Here is a 23,141-nt window from a genome sequence, read left to right on the forward strand (position 1 = left end):
ATTACAACAACATTGTAAAACTTTGCCTATAAATTCCCTGGATCTAAATTGAATTTAGGTATACTCTTTTATAATCATATTTATCTCCCCTCTACAATACAGATTTCCCCATTCTAAAAGGACTTAGAAGAGCCAAACTCCTTATATTATAGTTGAAAGTGGAGGTCAAAAGGAACTGGCAAACAGATTAGGAGCCAAAATATAGGAGACTTTATAAGGCAGTCTTGATATGAGAGAGGATATTGTATGTCTCTCAAATACACACTATGCCTCTCTTTTCTCCTTAATGTCCTGCTTTTCCTCAGAGCTATTGGTTTAATAGAAGGACGGCTTCTTTGAAAGATGATATCTATAGGAGGAAAGACAGAAGAATGACCTGTCTTGGAATACTTCCTGCCAATCTGGAATGATTGACAAAGCTTTTCAAACTGAAATGAAAAGCTAGAAAGCAACAGTACTGCTGAAGTTTAATAGAGACGGCCAGGCAGAACAAGCTTAGAATAAGTTCATCCAAACTTATAGTAATAAAGTACCCAACTCTACTCGAGGAGAACTGATTTGAGGGCAGTAAAGAAAATCTATGGAGAAGGAATTGTATTAAGGGCAGGGCCATTTGGCAACCTAGGAGGCATAATCCTATCTGTGAAGAAAGAGTAATGATGAACAACGCAATGATGTCAAGTATCAGAGAAGTAGCCATGTTAGTCTGGATCTCTAAAAGTGGCAAAGAGACTTGTGGCACCTTATACATCTGTTAGTCTATAAGGTGCCACAGGACTCTTTAATGCAATGATGCTGCACTGAATGTCAATGTTCTTAACAACCCCAATGATTAAGAAAATGAATCCAAGCTCACCACTTCTTCATGCCTGCATTTTCTTACATTAATTCCATTAATCTGTTAAGGGGAAAGAAAGACAAGACTGACTCTGTATATCATAAATACAGATTGCAATTTACTTTTCTGGAAAAAAATATCTAGACAAACATTAACACATTTACATACCTGTAGAATTCCATCTCCTATAAAGAGCAAACCTGAGAGTTCAGCTGTAAACAACAGAGAACATATATTTCACTTAGATATTTTGTCCAGTACAACATATTGAATAGACATACCCACACACTTTATCAATTTATTTAGTGTATATGCCCAGCTTGGGTCAGCTCTGAAAATATAAAACGAATAATGAAAATTTAAAAAAACCTAAAATATATCAATACATGGTTTTGATTCAGATTACTTACTGCACCAATATTTCTAACTTCAAATATCAATGTATACAGTTTACCAAAAAGTGGAGGGGAGAGGGAGAGAAAGATCTTCTATACAACCTTATCAGGAGATTCCCAGCAGACCATCTCTTGGTCTCCAGCCTCCCTTAGAGCCTGAGTTCAGCAGATGTTTAAGTGTTTTGCTGAATCTAGATAAACTGTTGCATTGGTCCCTCAATGACTGAGAAAAGATGGACTTTGCAATGGGGAAGATTAACATATCCAAGCTCCAAGGAACCATGAAGGGAAAGACCAATTCTTATAGAAATCACTTTCAAACACTTTACTTTCCCTTTGCATATAATCAAGCAAACTCTAGGTCTTGCATTTCTGCCAATCTCAGCTGCATCTATATATTGGGAGAGGAGGGCATTCAGGTAATGGGAACCCAAGCCACTTAGCGCTTTTTACGGTAAAAACAAGCACTGCAAACGACATCTAGAAACGTATCATAAAACAATGCCTCTGGGTTCCAAGTAGGTCACAGAAGGATTTTCTTGATCATAGCTCCCTCTACGATGCCCAGTTTAACATGCATGTAGAGTGTATTACTACTTGTAGTCTGGACTTGAGGTGGCAAATGCAAGAATAATGGTAGTCAGGTCACACTAGAAAGAAATGTCTTACTCTTTTAGCCATACAAAGGTGAAAACATCTTTTCAGTGTACACCTTGTACGCTCTATTCTAGACAAAGGGTTGTCTGCCTAATCCCAATATAATATTTTAGTAGTTTATACTCAGGGCAGTCAGAGACTGCTTCATTCCTTCCATAATTATTACTGTTTTCTAAACCTTCGCTCCTGAATAAACAAACACACACAAGGAGAGAGAACAAAACCACCAAATATGTGTATTCTTAATTCTAATGCCACAGAGTATGAACTACCAGTAAGCATGTACTAGAATGCACAGGATTAGTTTTTTTTAAATCCCAGACCAGACTCGGACTGTAAATACATTATATAATAGAAATACATTGTATAGATACTTTATTTTTCCTGTATTTAGTAATTAACCCAAACCACTTACTAGTCCATACCTTTAGAAGGAATGAATGATAATAAAATGCCATCTGTCTGTATGGCACGTTATAGAGAAATAAAAGAAAATCCCTACCTAGAAGAGTTTGCAACTCAAGGGTTAATCCTGCAAACATGTATGAATACAAGTATTTTTACTCACATGAATAGTGCCACTTCTGGCAACATTATTAATATAAATAATGCTACTCCACTACATGTTTGCAAAATTGATCACCAGATTAGACATAGCATAGAAAGGCTTTTAAAACAAGTCACCAAGAGCAAGATCCTGACTTCATTGAAGATAACAGCTAAACTGTCATTGATTTCAATGGAACTGGGAGTTTCCCCTAAATTTTTCTGTTTCAGGGTCTGAGTCTACTGTTTCTCATACATGGGATGAGCTTCACATATGTGAATTGAACTCAAAGGGTGGATGTTCAGCATTCCTGAAAAGCCAGGACCCTTTTATGATCCCAAATTGGACACCTGTGTGAAACTAATTACATATCTTAAGAAGCTGCCTGGCTTTTGTTCTCTCTTTTCCCTCTGAGTTTAGTGTATAGGTCTGAGTGATTGTAACCCAAATACACACACCTGGGAACCAGTTTGTGTTATCAGGGACCACTAATGACTGCAGCAGCTGCAGCAGGTTAGCCCATTAAGGCAACAGGATAGAACTATAAATGGGATAAAGGAAAGAACAAAACCAGTAAGGAGGTAGGGCCAGTTACTGTCTAGGTTTTGAGAGTGAGATTATTAATGCTGACAATCTCTGGGCTGTCTCTTGATGATTTATTTTTCTGTCCTTTTCCTTTCAAAATGGGGAAGGGCAGAATCAATAAAGATACTGTAGTTTTTACCTGTCTGACTAGAGTATCAGTGCTGTAAGTCAGGCTTGCCCCTATTCAACTCCTTTCCCCGCCCCACCCACCAACCAGAAAGAGGAATTGAACCTGAGACTCCCATATCTCAGGTGAGAGCTCCAACCACTAGGCTAAAAATTAGATGGTGGGTGGTGTATCCTCTTCTGGTCGTTTGGTGTGCAGTGAAACAGGTGTCTAATTCATTCTCACAAGAAATGACTACGAAGCTTAGGGCCTCTGACTTCAGCAGGAAGGTTCCTGGTAGTAAATCACATGCAAAGATAGGCATCCTTCTGCAACCTGGCCTTAGGTACCTATCTCCATGAAAGGGGCAGGATTTAGAACACACCCATTTCCTTAGTATCTCACATTGACTAGCTTACTAGTTTCCTGCTGGATTTTGTGGATCACATTCTTAGGCACCTGCCCCATTCATTGAATAGAGAGCCTGGGTTTCTAACTCAGGCTTTGTGGATGACAGTTGTATTGCTGTGGTTCTTCTATGTGTCTAAAAGATAGGCCTTGCAATTCTCCCTTTTATGGATCCAGGCTATGGGGCTTAAACCTTTACTGAAAAGTTTTAAACAATAGTCCTGTCCCTAATTTTCAGTATCTCAGATGTTTAATTCTACCAATAGAATCACCTTTTCTTCAAAGAAAATGAGGGTCTTTCCTTACTGAAAACACATGGGCTAGTGGCCTCATGCACTAAGCCTGTTCTTTTTTCCCCCAAAGTTCCTCTCTCAGTGTCACTTTGGATCTTCTCTGGCATCTGCAGCACTTGATGAGACCCACCATTATCTTCCTTTTCATTGGCCTCGGAGAAGGATTGGAAAGGAACTGTAGGGATGGACAAGGTTTGCAAAGCATAAGAGTCATGGGTTTCAGGTGGATAAAAAAGGTTTTCCTCCACCCTAAAACCCCAACTCAGCCCCACATCACCCATCCAGGGCAGGGCACTCCCAAGTGGACACCTTGGTAAGAACAGATATTCCCTAGGGAAGATACCCTGGAAATTAGCTAGTTTCCTAAGGCTTAAAAAATATTCAAGTTGCCACACCGCTAACACTGTATATGTTTAGGCTTATATTGCAAATGCAGTTTAAGAAACATTAGTTGAAAAAGAATAGGAAATGTTTTCCTCCTTAACATACTAGGTTAAACTTAAATCCACAGTATTGTATTTCCCTGTTGTGGTTGATGACATTTTAATACATAGGTTATAAACACTATATTATTATTTATACATTCCCCCTCCACACACAAATGTATATAAGATAAAAACAAACAACATATACACACACAAAAATATATTATCAATTACTGTATCATATATTTTTGATCACATTATCTGCCCTCCACCAACTAATCTGTCTCTGTGGGACTCACTCCACCAGCTTTGCACCACTGCCACTTTATGAAAAAAACAGTGTAGCAGAGAACACTGTCTCTTTTTCCCTCCAAATATGGAATTTAACCACAAAATTACACCTCTCCAAGATCCAGGTTGGCCAATGGCAAGTCCTGAACCAGTGACAGCTTTTCTATGCATAATCTGTGTCTGCACCAAACATGGTACCTGCTATGGTGCCTGTCAGTTTTGCAGGGAACAGAATTAAGGCTCTGCCCTTTCCCATCTCTGACTGCCCACTCCCAAGCCAACCAGCACAGGGAAACCAACAACAGCTCTGTGTAGGCTATTTCCCCAACCCCATGCCACTGCCCACAATGTGGGTATCCGTTCCAGAGGGATAAGGGATGCAAAAAGAACAACAATCTGGATCATCATCTTTTAGCAAAATAAAAAAAGACCATTTTCATGTTAGGAGAAATGGTGGAAGTATGATTTTTTTTGCATGTTTTCATTGTGAAAAGATATCTTCACTCATAAAAAATTGGCCCCCATTCTGCACTTTACTGGCAACCTTAATTTAGAGAAAGTTCATTGTGTCACACATACACAAATGACACACCAAAGCAGAGTTATGAACAATTTGCAGTATCATTTCTCAAAACAGTCAATACCCCCACCCAAAAAAATTAAGACTCCACTGCTTTAAGTAATGGGTTGAAGCCATAAAACTGCACCTGTTATGAGGAACCTACCTCTTTGTTCTTTGGAAATTTTGGAAATGACCACTGGAATATTATGTTCTGCTCCACCCTAGAATTAGAAAACAATTATATCTCACTGAAATTATTTTCATTCATAAATAGGTTTATAACCCCAAATGCATCTTGTGCATTTTCCAGAGATTAACTTTATTTTCAGATGCAAATAAAATGCACTGCCTCTGTGTAATCTTTCTGTTATTTCTTTCTGTTTTTTTAATAGGATGGCATTCAGTTACTTATTGCCTTACAGAAAATCAGTTGAGCAGGTTGTTAACTGAATGATAGACAATAGTCTATAAAGGTAAAATAAAAATCACTGTAGGTTTCTCCAAATTTTCTACAAATTAGTATATCAAATCCATGTTATACAAGGGGAAATGAGCATAATGCTGTAATGGCAACCATGCTGTGATCATTTTTATTTTCATGCTGGCAAGAAACAGACAAACAAAAGGTAAAAAAGCAAGAAGTTTGGACACCAGATTTTGGGTTTTTATGTCTGTCACTGCATACAAAAAGTAAGCCCGCAGTAGAATAAGTACAAGGAACAAAAAAAGGGGGCTCTGTGTAATGGAGCAGCACGTATTCACTAAAGAAAACAAACTGGATCATCTAGTATAAAGAAGCATTCAGCTTTACTGTTTCACTCAGTGTTTCCTGTTGGGTTTGTAGACCTGTATGGTGCTATGACTAACATTAAAAGTAAAGGTAAAATAAAAAAAGAGAGAGAGCAAAGGAACGAAGAGTAGGCAAGTGTAGGCAGAGATGAAATTTGGGGGCTTCCAACCCCAAAACTGCAGGCCCTATCCTGGCCAATTTTGGAAGTTTTCTACAAAAGTGAAGGCTAATCATAACTTTCTTGCTCTTTTCTTTGTGGAGGTCACCCTAAAAATGTAAATCTAATTAATACCGATAGCTACTCAAATCACTAAAACTGACAATTTGTCACTGTCATTTTTGCCTAAAGACTTTGTCATCACATTGCCCTCGACAACACCAAGGGACCCATGACACCCACTGCACTGGGTCCCTCAAGTTTGAGGATCACCCCAGACTAATTCACAGCTATAGGACAGAGCATTGCCATCTGGGCGACTCTTGATGGCCTAGGGATGCTACGTATGCTGAGTGGTCTCCTCTACTGAGCAGTTACTTTGATCTTTTATGTGAATAACATGGTCTAGTGGCCTAAGCTTGGAAATGAGAACCAGATGTTGCATTCTAAGTCCACTGGCACTTCCTCGTGGTTACCCAACTTATTTGGGGCAATGTCCCTTGAACAATTTTTACCGTGTCCCTCTCCTCTTCCAAGCCCTCTTGGGTCTCATTGACTTCCACCTCCCAGAATAGCCAGATGGTCTCTCTTCATATCTGTAGCTTCTTTGGAGGTGGAGACAAGAGTAGGAGCTGCCAGGTAAGAGACACTATCATCTCCATTCTCAAAAATGCAAATGTGTCATTGTGACAATGATGGGAATTGGCCTGAAATTCTCTTGGAGCAGTAGAAGAGGGTTAAGGCTTCTGGCAGTGGTTGAGAACACAAATATTTCTTCAGGCTTTGACTGTAAGCTAGGGAACCCATAGACATCCCCTAGCAACTAGATGCAAGGAGGGAATCCCCATGCTTTCTATTGCCAGTGAATGGGGGAAGCTGCTACAGGTATGCACAATGCATACACTGCCATGGATGTGAGCTGATTGTTTAATAAGTAAATAGAGAACCTAACCCCCCCTTGATTTCCCATATGTTCAGGAATTCAGTTAAACTGTTCAAAACTGCTAAATAAATGTACCCTTTATGTTTTAAATATCCTGTGTGGTTTTTCTCATCCATCATCATCATCATCAACAAAAGTAATAGAGCTTTCTTTAGCTAAGAAAACCTAGCTCAAGTCAGCTAACTGTACAGGTCTCACATTTAAATACCGTCACTTACATGCACACATAATTTTCTCCACAAGCTCAAAACAAAAATCACCCACTACCAATGCCTTTGCAGTTTCCCCCACCCATATTCCTCCTTTACATGTGTCATAAATATAAAAGGAAGGATAAACACCTTTAAATCCCACCTGGCCAGAGGAAAATCACTTTCACCTGTAAAAGGTTAAGAAGCTAAGATAACCTCCCTGGCACCTGACCAAAATGACCAATGAGAAAACAAGATACTTTCAAAGCAAGAGTGTGGAGGGGAGGAACACACACAAAGGGTTCTCTCTGTCTGTGTTACTTTTGCCAGGACCAGAGCAGGAATGCAGGTCAGAACTCCTGTAAAGGGCTAATAAGCAAGCTAGTTAGATATGCGTTAGATTCTCTTTTGTTTAAATGGCTGATAAAATAAGTTGTGTTGAATGGAATCTATATTCCTGTTTTTGTGTCTTTTTGTAACTTAAGGTTTTGCCTAGAGGGATTCTCTATGTTTTGAATCTGATTACCCTGTAAGGTATTTACCATTCTGATTTTACAGAGGTGATTCTTTCACTTCAATTAAAATTCTTCATTTAAGAGCCTGATTGCTTTTTCATTGTTCTTAAGATCCAAGGGTTTGGGTCTGAGTTCACCAATGCAAATTGGTGAAGATTTTTATCAAGCCTTCCCCAGGAAAGGGTGTGTAAGGTTTGGGAGAATTTTGGGGCGAAAGACATTTCCAAGTGGGCTCTTTCCCTGTTATATATTTGTTAGACGCTTGGTGGTGGCAGCAATAAAGTCCAGGGGCAAAAGGTAAAATAGTTTGTACCTTGGGGAAGTTTTAACCTAAGCAGGTAAAAATAAATTTAGGGGTTTTTCATGCAGGTCCCCACATCTGTATCCTTAGAGTTCAGAGTGGGAAAGGAACCTTGACATGGTGGCAGAGCAGTGGGATTAACTTGAAATCATTTTGAGATTTTTTTGAACCAGAAGCATAGATTTTTTTTTAAAAGGAAATATTTTTTTTTCCTTTGGGTTGCTGGAAAGCAGGTTTTAAGCTGAATGCAGTTAGAATTTTTTTTTTGTCTCTGCTTGGCAGCCAGAGCAGAGACAAAAGGGAATTGTCTTTTGTGAGCTGGAGTTTTCTCTACCTAAAGGCAGGGTAGTTAACCTCCTGCAGGGAAGTTCACAAATCTTCACAGACCTGAAGTTGATTTTTTTTTTTACCTAAGAGCAACTAGAGGGGTTTTCTGTCTATTTGCCTGGAGACAAAGGTGTTAGGGTTTTTTTTGGATTTTTCTGTAGGCTGACAATCACTATCAGAGAACATAGGAATCTAGTTACAGCACAACCTATATATATACATACATATATTGAAAAGCCATGGTTTTTGTTTGTTTGTTTTATTTCTAATTGTCGGGTGTACAGTTAGTTGAAAGAAGAGAGGCTAACATGACAGAAACCAAGGCACAACACCAACTGGAGTTAACCAGACTGGAGTCAGCGAAAGAGGCAGAAAAAGCCCTAGAGGCTGCCCACAGGAAAGCTATGGAGGCAAGGGAAAAAGAACTGGAGTAGAAGGAAAAAGAGAGGAAGCATGTACTGGAGATGGAGAAGGTGAGGGCTGAGAGGAATCTACTGGATAACCCTAACAATCCTTCCCCAACAATCCACAAATGGGAGCAACTATGTCCACAGTATGATAATCCAGTGATACTGCTGAATATTTTCTCACTTTTGAGAGACTGTGCACTCTCCATAAAATTCCTGAAGCTCACAAGATGACCACATTGGTCACAAAATTTACTAGAAGAGCTCTGGACATATTCAATAAGATGCCTATTGATGAGGCTTCTGACTATAATAAGTTCAAGAATTTGGTTTTAAAGGAATTTCAAATTACATACAACGTACAGAGTAAAATTTCGAACCCTTAAGAGAGGGCCTGGACTAAGTAATGTGGCTTATCTAAATCAGATGAAGGATCTGTTAGATAAATGGGTCCAAGGAAGGGGTGTCACTAGCTTTAATGGAATGTGTGATTTGATAGCTCAGGAGCAATTCCTGAATATGTCCAAGGAGGAAATAAAACAGAGTTTATGGGATAAGGAAATGAACTCAGCAGAAAGTCTTGCTTCTTATGCTGATCGATATGAGCAGTCCCAGACCGCCAGAGAGGCAGGGAAAGCTGGAACAAAATGGGTGGAGGGAGGAGATTGGAGAACCCTGGTTGCAGATGGAATGGATACCAGAAGGGACAACCTCAGACCACACCCTACTACTGGGGGCAGCCCAACGTCCCAACTACACACCAAGGAATATTCCAGACACCTTATCGTCCCACCACACCGTTCTCTAGCAACCCACCTCGCCCCAATGATCCGTCAGCTGGATGATGTTTTAAATGTAATGAGCCAGGGCATGTGAAGGCCATCTGCCCTAAGAACCCCAACAGATTACAGTTCATTGCACTGGAATCACACCAGAGGTCCTCGGGCCCATATACCTCCCAGGTACCCTTGGAGCGGAGGGAAACTGTGAGTGTGGGTGGGAAGATGGTCACCGCATGGAGGAACACCAGAACGGAAGTGTCAGCTATCCATGCTTCCTTAGTGGACCCCAATTTAATCGACCCAGAGATTCAAGTGACAATTCAACCCTTCAAGTCCAACTCTTTCAATTTGCCTACATCCAAGGTGCCTGTCCAGTACAAGGGCTGGTCAGGAACGTGGACTTTTGCAGTCTATGATGATTATCCCATCCCCATGCTGTTGGGGGAAGACTTGGCTAATCATGTGAAGCTAGCCAAGAGGGTGGGAATGGTCACCCGCAGCCAGGCTAAGCAAGCCGTCACACCTAGCTCTGTTCCCGAAACTTCTACCAGGATCCAGTCAGAGGTGATGGAATTGGACCCTATGCCAACGTCTGCAACAGCTGTAGTGGATTTAGTCCCCGAGACCCAGACAGAGCCAGTCCCAGAACCGGAACCGGTGGAACAACCAACACCAGACCCATTGCCAGCACTGAATCCAGTACTTGCAACCCCAACCCCAGAGGGCCCCACTGAACCTGAACCAGCAGCAGCCAATAACCCTACACAAGAGGCTCAGCCAGAGCCTGAAACCCAAAATAGTGCACCAGCGGAGAGCGGTTCACAATCAGTGGAAACAGCCCCATCCCCTACATCTCTTCCAGAGGGACCAAGCATAGGTCCACAATCCAATGAGGAACTGAAGTCTCCAGCATCAAGGGAACAGTTCCAGACCAAACAGGAAGCAGATGAAAGCCTCCAGAGAGCTTGGACGGTGGCACGGAGCAATCCACCGCCTCTCAGCTCTTCTAATTGATTCAGGTTTGTTGTAGAAAGAGGACTTTTATACAAGGAAACTCTTTCTGGTGGACACCAGGAAGACTGGCATCCTCAGAGACAGTTGGTAGTTCCAACTAAGTAGCGGGTAAAGCTCTTGAGCTTAGCCCATGATCATCCTAGTGGCCATGCTGGGGTGAACAGGACCAAAGACCAGTTGGGAAGGTCATTCCACTGGGAGGGAATGGGCAAGGATGTTTCTACCTATGTCTGGTCTTGTGAGGTATGCCAAAGAGTGGGAAAACCCCAAGACCAGGTCAAAGCCCCTCTCCAGCCACTCCGCATCATTGAAGTTCCATTTCAGCGAGCAGTTGTGGATATTCTGGGTCCTTTTCCGAAAAAGACACCCAGAGGAAAGCAGTACATACTGACTTTCATGGATTTTGACACCCGATGGCCGGAAGCAGTAGCTCTAAGCAACACCAGGGCTAAAAGTGTGTGCCAGGCACTAGCAGACATTTTTGCCAGGGTAGGTTGGCCCTCTGACATCCTCACAGATGTAGGAACTAATTTCCTGGCAGGAACTATGGAAAGACTTTGGGAAGCTCATGGGGTGGATCACTTGGTTGACACCCCTTACCATCATCAAACAAATGGCCTGGTGGAGAAATTTAATGGGACTTTGGGGGCCATGATACATAAATTCGTAAATGAGCACTCCAGTGATTGGGACCTAGTATTGCAGCAGTTGCTCTTTGCCTACAGAGCTGTACCACATCCCAGTTTAGGGTTTTCACCATTTGAACTTGTATATGGCCACGAGGTAAAGGGGCCATTATAGTTGGTGAAGCAGCAATGGAAGGGGTTTACACCTTCTCCAGGAACTAACATTCTGGACTTTGTAACCAACCTACAAAATACCCTCCGAACCTCTTTAGCCCTTGCTAACGAAAACCTACAGGATGCTCAAAAAGAGCAAAAAGCCTGGTATGATAAACATGCCAGAAAGTGTTCCTTCAAAGTAGGGGACCAGGTCATGGTCTTCAAGGCGCTCCAGGCTCATAAAATGGAAATGTCATGGGAAGGGTCATTCATGTTCCAGGAGCGCCTGGGAGCTGTTAATTATCTCATAGCGTTCCCCACCTGCAACTGAAAGCCTAAGGTGTACCATATTAATTCTCTAAAGCCCTTTTATTCCAGAGAATTAAAGTCTTGTCAGTTTACAGCCCAGGGAGAAGATGTACAGTATGATTGGAGAATTGCTAACATAGTTCCTATTTTTAAGAAAGGAAAAAAAAAAAGTGATCCGGGTAACTACAGGCCTGTTAGTTTGACATCTATAGTATGCAAGGTCTTGGAAAAAAAATTTGAAGGAGAAAGTAGTTAAGGATATTGAAGTCAATGGTAAATGGGACAAAATACAACATGGTTTTACAAAAGGTAGATTGTGCCAAACCAACCTGAGCTCCTTCTTTGAGAAAGTAACAGATTTTTTTTAGACAAAGGGAATGCAGTGGATCTAATTTACCTAGATTTCAGTAAGGCGTTTGATACCGTGCCACATGGGGAATTATTAGTTAAATTGGAAAAGATGGGGAGCAATATGAACATTGAAAGGTGGATAAGGAATTGGTTAAAGGGGAGATTACAACGGGTCCTACTGAAAGGTGAACTGTCAGGCTGGAGGGAGGTTACCAGTGGAGTTCCTCAGGGATCAGTTTTGGGACCAATCTTATTTAATCCTTTAATTACTGACCTCGGCACAAAAAGTGGGAGTGTGCTAATAAACTTTGTAGATGATACAAAGCTGGGAGGTATTGCCAATTTAGAGAAGGACCGGGATATCATACAAGAGGATCTGGATGACCTTATAAACTGGAGTAATAGTAATAGGATGAAATTTAATAGTGAGAAGTGTAAGGTTATGAATTTAGGGATTAATAACAAGAATTTTAGTTATAAATTGGGGATGCATCAATTAGAAGTAACGGAGGAGGAGAAGGACCTTGGAGTATTGGTTGATCATAGGATGACTGTGAGCTGCCAATGTGATATGGCCGTGAAAAAGCTAATGTGGTCTTGGGATGTATCAGGAGAGGTATTTCCAGTAGGGATAAAGAGGTTTTAGTACCATTATACAAGGCACTGGTGAGACCTCACCTGGAATACTGTATGCAGTTCTGGTCTCCCATGTTTAAGAAGGCTGAATTCAAACTGGAACAAGTACAGAGAAGGGCTACTAGGATGATCCGAGGAATGGAAAACTTGTCTTATGAAAGAAGACTCAAGGAGCTTGGCTTGTTTAGCCTAACTAAAAGAAGGCTGAGGGGAGATATGATTGCTCTCTATAAATATATCAGAGGGATAAATATCAGAGAGGGAGAGGAATTATTTAAGCTCAGTACCAACGTGGACACAAGAACAAATGGATATAAACTGGTCATTGGGAAGTTTAGACTTGAAATTAGATGAAGGTTTCTAACCATCAGAGGAGTGAAGTTTTGGAATAGCCTTCCAAGGGAAGCAGTGGGGCAAAAGATCTATCTGGCCTTAAGATTAAACTCGATAAGTTTATGGAGGAGATGGTATGATGGGATAATGGGATTTTGGTAATTAATTATCTTTAAATATTCATGGTAAATAGGCCTAATGGTCTGTGATGGAATATTAGATGGGTAGGATCTGAGTTACCCAGGAAAGAATTTTCTGTAGTATCTGGCTGGTGAATCTTGCCCATATGCTCAGGGTTTAGCTGATCGCCATATTTGGGGTCAGGAAGGAATTTTCCTCCAGGGCAGATTGGAAGAGGCCCCGGAGGTTTTTCGCCTTCCTCTGTAGCATGGGGCACAGGTCACTTGCTGGAGGATTCTCTGCTCCTTGAAGTTTTTAAACCACGATTTGAAACTTCAATAGCTCAGACATAGGTGAGGTTTTTCATAGGAGTGGGTGGGTGAGATTCTGTGGCCTGTGTTGTGCAGGAAGTCAGACTAGATGATCAGAATGGTCCCTTCTGACCTTAGTATCTATGAATCTATGACCCTGCATGGCCTGAAGGTGTCTACTATGAAGGAAAAAGTGCTGGTGGCGTGGAAGAGGTGAACCTCTCCTTGACCCTTGGGCATATGCAGTGACAGCAGATCAAGGAGCTGTGCACTAGCTACGCGCCAACATTCTCAGCCACCCCAGGACTGACTGAATGGGTATACCACTACATTGACACAGGTAATGCTCACCCAATTTAAGTCCAACCTTACCGGGTGTCTCCTCAAGCTAAAACTGCTATAGAAGGGGAGATCCAGGATATGCTACAGATGGATGTAATCCGCCCCTCTGGCAGTGCATGGGCATCTACAGTGGTTCTAGTTCCCAAACCAGATGGGGAGATACATTTTTGCATGGACTACCATAAGCTAAATGCTGTAACTCGCCCAGACAACTATCCAATGCCACGCACAGATGACTATTAGAGAAACTGGGATGGGCCCAGTTCAACTCTACCTTGGACTTAACCAAGGGGTACTGGCACGTACTGGTGGATGACTCCGCTAAGGAAAGGTCAGCCTTCACCACACATGTCGGGCTGTATGAATTTAATGTACTCCCTTTCGGGCTGCGGAATGCACCTGCCACCTTCCAAGGACTTGTAGATGGTCTCCTAGCGAGATTGGGAGAATATGCAGTCGCCTACCTTGATGGTGTGGCCATATTTTCGGATTCCTGGGCAGAACACCTGGAACATCTACAAAAAGTCTTCGAGCGCATAAGGGAGGCAGGACTAACTGTTAAGGCTAAGAAGTGTCAAATAGGCCTAAACAGAGTGACTTACCTTGGACACCAGGTGGGTCAAGGAACTATCAACCTCCTACAGCCCAAGAGGATGCTATCCAAAAGTGGCCTGTCCCAAAGTCAAAGAAACAGGTTCAATCCTTCTTAGGCTTGGCCGGATATTACAGGTGATTTGTACTGCAATACAGCCAAATCGCTGCCCCGCTGACAGACCTAACCAAAAAGAAACAGCCAAATGCCATTCAGTGGACCGAAGAGTGTCAGAAGGCCTTTAACCAGCTTAAAGCGACACTCATGTTTGACCCTGTGCTAACGGGCCCAGACTTTGACAAACCATTCCTAGTAACCACACATGCGTCTGAGCATAGAGTGGGAGCAGTTTTAATGCAGGAAGGACAGGATCAAGAATTCCACCCTGTAGTGTTTCTCAGCAAGAAGCTGTCTGAGAGGGAAAGCAACTGGTCAGTCAGTGAAAAAGAATGTTATGCCATTGTCTAAGCTCTGGAAAAGCTACGCCCATATGTTTGGGGATGGCATTTCCACCTGCAAACCGACTATGCTGCACTACAGTTGCTTCATACCACCACGGGGAAATAACAAAAAACTTATTTGGTGGAGTTTAGCTCTCCAAGACTTTGATTTCGACATCCAACACATCTTGGCGGCTTCTAACAAAGTGGCTGATGCGCTCTCCCATGAAAGTTTCCCGGAATCAACTGGTTAAAATCATCCTTGAGATGTGGAAAATGTTGTTAGTCTTTATATACTTGGTAGTATATTTAGAAGTGCATGTGTCTTATTAACTCTGTTTTCTCCTAGAGCTCCAGGAAGAAATCACAGCTAGCGTTTCACCCTATCTGTGATTTGCGAGGTGTGTCATAAATATAAAGGGAAGGGTAAACACCTTTAAATCCCACCTGGCCAGAGGAAAAACACTTTCACCTGTAAAAGGTTAAGAAGGTAGGATAACCTCGCTGGCACCTGACCAAAATGACCAATGAGAAGACAAGATACTTTCAAAGCAAGAGTGTGTTGTGGGGGGGGGACAAAGGGTTCTCTGTGTCGTGTGTTGTTTTTGCCAGGACCAGATCAGGAATGAAGATCAGAACTCCTGTAAAAAGTCAGTAAGCAATCTAGTTAGATATGTGTTAGATTCTGTTTTGTTTAAATGGCTGATAAAATAAGTTGTGCTGAATGGAATGTATATTCCTGTTTTTGTGTCTTTTTGTAACTTAAGGTTTTGCCTAGAGGGATTCTCTATGTTTGGAATCTGATTACCCTGTAAGATATTTACCATCCTGATCTTACAGAGGTGATTCTTTTACTTTTTCTTCAGTTAAAATTCTTCTTTTAAGAACCTGATTGCTTTTTCATTGTTCTTAAGATCTAAGGGTTTGGGTCTGTGTTCACCTATGCAAATTGGTGAGGATTTTTATCAAGCCTTCCCCAGGAAAGGGGCTGTAGGGTTTGGGAGCATTGGCGGGGGGGAGGGGGGAAGATGTTTCCAAGTGGGCTCTTTCCTTGTTATATATTTGTTAGACGCTTGGTGGTGGCAGCAATAAAGTCCAGGGGCAAAAGGTAGAATAGTTTGTACCTTGGGGAAGTTATAACCTAAGCTGGTAAAAATAAGCTTAGGGGTTTTTCATGCAGGTCCCCACATCTGTACCCTAGAGTTCAGAGTGGGGAAGGAACCATGACAACATGAGTACCCAGAAAATCAGTCATGCCCTTGCGCTCTGTGCATCTTAGGGCTGAAGCACAGTGCTTAGGACTTTGTTCTTCCTTCGCCACAGATATTTCATCAGTTCCCCCTTTACAGCAGCCTGACCTGCCTGCCTACCTGCCTCCATCCCTCCCTCCCTCCTTCCTTCAAGCACTGGTCAACGGGGAGGAGGGAGGCTGCCTCTGGACCAGCCGGACCTGGCCTTGTAGTATCCTACAACTTGTTTGTTTAACACTATATAAATAGGTGCTTAAAGGAGCATAAAGCAATATTGCAGAGAGTAAAATAATATTACTCCTTTTGGCCTGAGAAGCAAGCCAAACTTGTTAGGCCTTGTAAGTTGTTCCAATTGGAAGGAGAAATTGGTGATGAAATTAGGTATTTCTCTGATGCAATTTTGATTGATTGACCCAAAACCTCTCTTGGCTTCTCCCAGAGCCACACACAATGCTTGTGTAGGTTGTGTCCGCAGATTCCTTCTCTATCTGTTTCTGTGTGCTTCTCTGCTGTCTCCCCGCATACACAGCTATTCAAATACCTCCAGCCTGATATTATTCATAAACCTGTTTCTATTATTTTAAATGAAGGCAACAGTTACACCCACTTGCTTAAATAAATTTTATCCCAACCTTTAACAATTAACATCCCTCTCTGTGTCCTAGTCATGGCACAGGCACCAGAGGACACCAGCCTAGAGGTTAGCCAAAGGAGGTATAGCCCCATAGTATGAGAGACAATAATCTCAAGGGAGAGAGGGGAAATGGCCAGCCTCTCATATATAATATTGTGCATCAGGTTATACAGTAAGTGATTTTGGAAATCTGCACATGTTCCATGTGGCATCTTGCTAGACACTGCTGCAATACTGACCCTGATTCTCCCCAAAACTTCCCTAGTAGATCAGCACAAACATATAGGTTTAAATTCTACTTGTAAGTAACAACCCATGAAAGCTACTGGGGTGGTTATGCCTGCGGCATAATGCCTCAAAGCAGTGAGGAGCATGGCTGTTAATATGCTCTTTGACAAGGTTCAGCATGAACTTCTCTCCCTGCTCTGTTTCAGAGTAGCAGCCGTGTTAGTCTGTATTCGCAAAAAGAAAAGGAATACTTGTGGCATCTTAGAGACCAACACATTTATTTGAGCATAAGCTTTCATGAGAGAGCTGTAGCTCACGAAGGTGCCACACGTACTCCTTTTCTCCCTGCTCTGTGGAACATGAGACTGGATCTTCTGACTGGAACAAAGCTCTGCTAGCTTTGTGAAATCTACTGCCACTGGCCTGGAGCCAGGCACAATTGAACCCACAAAATCATTCTAATAACTGGTCTCTAGTCTGTTATGATGTGCATTTTCTTCCCCAAACATCTCTCTAAGTTAACAAACTCATACTCAGCTGCCTTCTTATGCAGAATATTTGGTAAAAAAAGAGTAATAAAAACAAGGGAGGAAAGAATATTGTACAGGTCTCTGAGAGCCAGGAGTAATATTATAACTGTAAGGCTTAATGTCATTAATGAACTATCAATTTATTGCCTCCTTCAGTGATAATGCTACACTCTGTCAGATTATTGAGAAACACAATGTTCTTTCAAAAGTTATACACCTCGCAACATATCTCTCCGAATCTGTGCAATTTAATCTTGTCAGTAAGATATGAAAATATGACTGAACTACTACAGTTCATTCATCAATCTCTAAATCTCACTCCGGGCTCATCCTTTATCACAATTATTTATTAATGGGTGTTTGGAAGAAGATTTAGAAGTTTTAAAAAATAAATACATCTGAACTACTGACTGAAGTTTGTTTCACATAATTGACCTCAGAGACTACATAAGGAGCCCAGTTCTATTCAATGTGAAATCAATTCAAGTTTTGCTATTGACTTCACTGACATCATGATCAGGTCCAAGGTCTAAGGAGAAATTGGGTCTGCATTTCTGCAAAGAAACACATCAGCTTTCCTTTAGTCGCACATAAAACAATTGATCACAAAGTGATGTCAAAACTACAGAAGTAGACAATATAAATGTGAAAAAATATCTTCATTCTTATGCTATTACACTGAGAAATACTTAGTCATTCATGCAGTCCCCCACTGAGCTGAACTAATTCTCCCTCTATTGCAATTGTTGATGGAGCTGCACTAGTGGTAATGCAATGGGGGAGATTTTTCCCAAGACTACTAACCAACAGCTAGGCAAGGAGCACTGCATTCCAAGGGGATTATAACCTATCTTCCTTCTGCTCATAAGAAAAAGATCTGTCTGGAGGCAAGGAAAATATGCCATATAGTGAGAGACTTAAGAAGCTCCATTTAGTTTATCCAAGAGAAGATTCAGAGATGAGTTGGTCATGCTCTATCATTACTGATACGGAGAAAAGATTTTTCATAGTATATAGTGCTTTAAAAAAATGGCAGCAAAAGTATAATGAAATCCAGTGGTTGGGAGTTGAAGCTAGACAATTTCAGATTAGGAATAAGGTGCAAATTCTTTACCATTCGGGTCATTAACCTTGAAACAACTTACTTAGGGATGTGGTGGATTCTCCATCACTTGAAGTCTTAAATTTAAGACTAACCATCATTCTAAAATATATACTATACTTCAAACAGAAGTTATGGGCTCGATGAAGAAATTACTGACTGATATTCTGTGGGCTGTGTTATTCCTATAGATGAGATAATCATTCTTGTCCCTATTGGCCTTAAAATATTAAAATCTATGAATCAATGTGGTTAGGAGGATCTTTGTGTTGTACCACAGATGAAGGGAAACACAAATGGTCAGCAGCTATCCAAGGCTCAAGGATAGGTTTGGAAATCACAGGATAGAACATGATCTCATACGATTTCCAAAGTTTCTTCCTTTTAGTTGAGTCCGAATAGAAGATTTTTGGATATGTTGTCAATATTTCTGTCTGTATTTCAGGAAGAGCTAAAGTACACATTTAAAAAAAAGAGTTAAGAATCCTACCCACTCTCACCTGTTGGCTAATAAAAGTGTGGGAGTCATGGAAAACACTATTGTCCACCAACAGGAAGAAAAATAACAAGATAGATGGCAACCTTTATATTGAATACTGATATTCTAGATCAAGTTGAGAAACATTTGGTATAGTCCTGGAGATATTTGATTCATTATCAAATATAGATAAAATATATATTATATCACTATGTGTGCATATAATATTTGACTGTATCCCTATCCTAACCCTCTCTACATCCCTTATCTTCTTAGAGTAAGAATCTTATGACTCTCTGTCTTCGTATATGTTTATAAACTATGTTATATAATAGGGACCCAGTTCACAGATTTTAAAGTCAGAAGGGACCATTATGGTCACTTACTCTGATATCCTGCATAATACAGACTTCAGCCTTGGAGTTTCTCCATCAAGACCATCTCTTGTGGTTGAGCAAAAGCTTTTTAAACACACAGCCATGCAATCTTTATCTAAAGACTTCAAGTGAAGAAGAATACATTACAATACGGAACCACCTGATCAACATCCTCTACAGCAAACAGGGAAAGATTAAGAATGAGCTCTCAAAACTGGATACTGTCATAAAGAACCAACCCTCCACACAAACTTCCTCGTGGCTGGACTTTACAAAAACTAGACCAGCCATTTACAAAACACACTTTGCTTCTCTACAAAAGAAAAAGGACACTAAGCTATCTAAACTACTATATGCCACAAGGGGCCACAACAATGGTTCCCGTAACCCACCCAGCAATATTGTTAATCTATCCAACTATACTCTTAGCCCAGCAGAAGAATCTGTCCTATCTCAGGGCCTCTCCTTTTGCCCCTCCACCCCCACGAACATGATACAGTTCTGTGGTGACCTAGAATCCTATTTTTCACGTCTCCGACTCAAAGAATATTTCCAACACACCTCTGACCAACATATTAACCCACAGAGACCTTCCTGCCAACACTACAAAAAGAAGGATTCTGGGTGGACTCCTCCTGAAGGTCGAAACAGCAGCCTGGATTTCTACATAGACTGCTTCCGCCGACGTGCACGAGCTGAAATTGTGGAAAAGCAGCATCGCTTACCCCATAACCTCAGCCATGCAGAACACAGTACCATCCACAGCCTCAGAAACAACTCCGACATCATAATCAAAAAGGCTGACAAAGGAGGTGCTGTCGTCATCATGAATAGGTTGGAGTATGAACAAGAGGCTACTAGGCAGCTCTCCAACACCACTTTCTACAAGCCATTACCCTCTGATCCCACTGAGAGTTACCAAAAGAAACTACAGCATTTGCTCAAGAAACTCCCTGAAAAAGCACAAGAACAAATCCGCACAGACACACCCCTAGAACCCCGACCTGGGGTATTCTATCTGCTACCCAAGATCCATAAACCTGGAAATCCTGGACGCCCCATCATCTCAGGCATTGGCACCCTGACAGCAGGATTGTCTGGCTATGTAGACTCCCTCCTCAGGCCCTTCGTTACCAGCACTCCCAGCTATCTTCGAGACACCACTGACTTCCTGAGAAAACTACAGTCCATTGGTGATCTTCCTAAAAACACCATCCTAGCCACTATGGATGTAGAAGCCCTCTACACCAACATTTCTCACAAAGATAGACTACAAGCCGTCAGGAACAGTATCCCCGATACTGTCACGGCTAACCTGGTGGCTGAACTTTGTGACTTTGTCCTCACCCATAACTATTTCACATTTGGTGACAATGTATACCTTCAAATCAGCGGCACTGCGATGGGTGCCCGCATGGCCCCACAATATGCCAACATTTTTATGGCTGACTTAGAACAACGCTTCCTCAGCTCTCGTCCCCTAACGCCCCTACTCTACTTGCGCTACATTGATGACATCTTCATCATCTGGACCCATGGAAAAGAAGCTCTTGAGGAATTCCACCATGATTTCAACAATTTCCATCCCACCATCAACCTCAGCCTGGACCAGTCCACACAAGAGATCCACTTCCTGGACACTACGGTGCTAATAAGCGATGGTCACATAAACACCACCCTATATCGGAAACCTACTGACCGCTATTCCTACCTACATGCCTCTAGCTTTCATCCAGATCATACCACTCGATCCATTGTCTACAGCCAAGCGCTATGATATAACCGCATTTGCTCCAAGCCTTCAGACAGAGACGAACACCTACAAGATCTCTATCATGCATTCCTACAATTACAATACCCACCTGCTGAAGTGAAGAAACAGATTGATAGCGCCAGAAGAGTACCCAGAAGTCACCCACTACAGGACAGGCCCAACAAAGAAAACAACAGAACGCCACTAGCCATCACCTTCAGCCCCCAACTGAAACCTCTCCAACACATCATCAAGGATCTACAACCTATCCTGAAGGATGACCCATCACTCTCACAGATCTTGGGAGACAGACCAGTCCTTGCTTACAGACAGCCCCCCAATCTGAAGCAAATACTCACCAGCAACCACACACCACACAACAGAACCACTAACCCAGGAACCTATCCTTGCAACAAAGCCCGTTGCCAACTCTGTCCACATATCTATTCAGGGGATACCATCATAGGGCCTAATCACATCAGCCACACTATCAGAGGCTCGTTCACCTGCGCATCTACCAATGTGATATATGCCATCATGTGCCAGCAATGCCCCTCTGCCATGTACATTGGCCAAACTGGACAGTCTCTACGTAAAAGAATGAATGGACACAAATCAGACGTCAAGAATTATAACATTCAAAAACCAGTTGGAGAACACTTCAATCTCTCTGGTCACTCGATCACAGTCCTAAGAGTGGCTATACTTCAACAAAAAAGCTTCAAAAACAGACTCCAACAAGAGACTGCTGAATTGGAATTAATTTGCAAACTGGATACAAGTAACTTAGGCTTGAATAGAGACTGGGAATGGATGAGTCATTACACAAAGTAAAACTATTTCCCCATGGTATTTCTCCTTCCCACCCCACCCCCCACTGTTCCTCTGATATTCTTGTTAACTGCTGGAATTAGCCTACCTTGCTTGTCACCATGAAAGGTTTTCCTCCTTTCCTCCCCCTGCTGCTGGTGATGGCTTATCTTAAGTGATCACTCTCCTTACAGTGTGTATGATAACATTGTTTCATGTTCTCTGTGTGTGTGTATATAAATCTCTCCTCTGTTTTTTCCACCAAATGCATCCGATGAAGTGAGCTGTAGCTCACGAAAGCTTATGCTCTAATAAATTTGTTAGTCTCTAAGGTGCCACAAGTACTCCTTTTCTTTTTGAAGAATACATTGTATTCCTTTGTAAATTGTTCCAGTGGTTAATTTCCCTATCTTAAAAATACAGGTCCTATTTCTAGTCTGAAATTATGGACCATCAACTAGCACCTATTAGAGCAGGGGTGGGCAAACTGAGGCACAGGGGCTGTATCCGGGCTTTGGATCCGGTGTGCGGGATTGCCACCCCCGTGGCACTGTGGGCCCCTCACCACTCCCAGAAGTGGCCGGCACCATGTCCCTGTGGCCCCGGGGGAGGGGAGGCAGACGGCTCCATGCCGTGCCCTCGACAGTAGGCACTGCCCCCCACAGCTCCCATTGGCTGGGAATGGCAATCTGTGGCCAATGGGAGCTTCGGGGGAGTTACCCAGAGGCAAGGGCAGTGTGCAGAGTCCTGTGCCCTCTGCCCACTCCAGAGACCAAAGGGACATGGTGCTGGCCACTCCCAGGAGTGGTGCGGGGCTAGGGCTGGAAGGGAGCCTGCCTTAGCCCCGTTGCACACTGCTGCCACCCCAGAGCCGCTCCAAGGTAAGCGCCCCAATCCCCTGCCCTAAGCCTCCTGCCTCAGCCCTCCTGCACCTGAACCCCCTGCCCTGAGCCCCCTCCTGCACCCCACACTCCTCCCTGCACCCACACTCCCTCCCACACACCCAACTCCCCTTCCCCAGCCCTACATTCATGGCCCTGCATGCAATTTCCCCACCCAGATGTTGTCCTTAGGCCAAAAAGTTTGCCCACCTATGTGTTAGAGTCAATTCTGATTGACATTCTCTGTTTGATACAAATAAAAGATAATACATTATATAATCTGAAAAAAAATATTTTCTTGTATTTTAAATGCATGATTCAGCAACTTTACTACAATTTGTTCCAACT

At 42.3% G+C, this 23,141-nt stretch overlaps 1 protein-coding gene across 2 annotated transcripts in view; it reads right to left on the reverse strand.

Annotated features, from left to right (window-relative positions):
* The window catches only part of SNTG1 (syntrophin gamma 1), a 578,088-nt gene that overhangs the window by 240,154 nt on the left and 314,793 nt on the right, over window positions 1-23,141 (reverse strand). For both annotated transcript variants that reach the window (XM_043507881.1, XM_038390970.2), the window contains exons 5-7: window positions 5,271-5,328; window positions 1,007-1,050; window positions 857-898 (exon numbers count right to left, since the gene is read on the reverse strand). In XM_043507881.1, coding sequence (XP_043363816.1) covers window positions 857-898; window positions 1,007-1,050; window positions 5,271-5,328 — 144 coding nt within the window. The remainder of the gene's footprint in view (window positions 1-856; window positions 899-1,006; window positions 1,051-5,270; window positions 5,329-23,141) is intronic.

Source organism: Dermochelys coriacea, chromosome 2, assembly GCF_009764565.3.
Source record: "Dermochelys coriacea isolate rDerCor1 chromosome 2, rDerCor1.pri.v4, whole genome shotgun sequence".
NCBI classification, from domain to species: Eukaryota; Metazoa; Chordata; order Testudines; family Dermochelyidae; genus Dermochelys; species Dermochelys coriacea.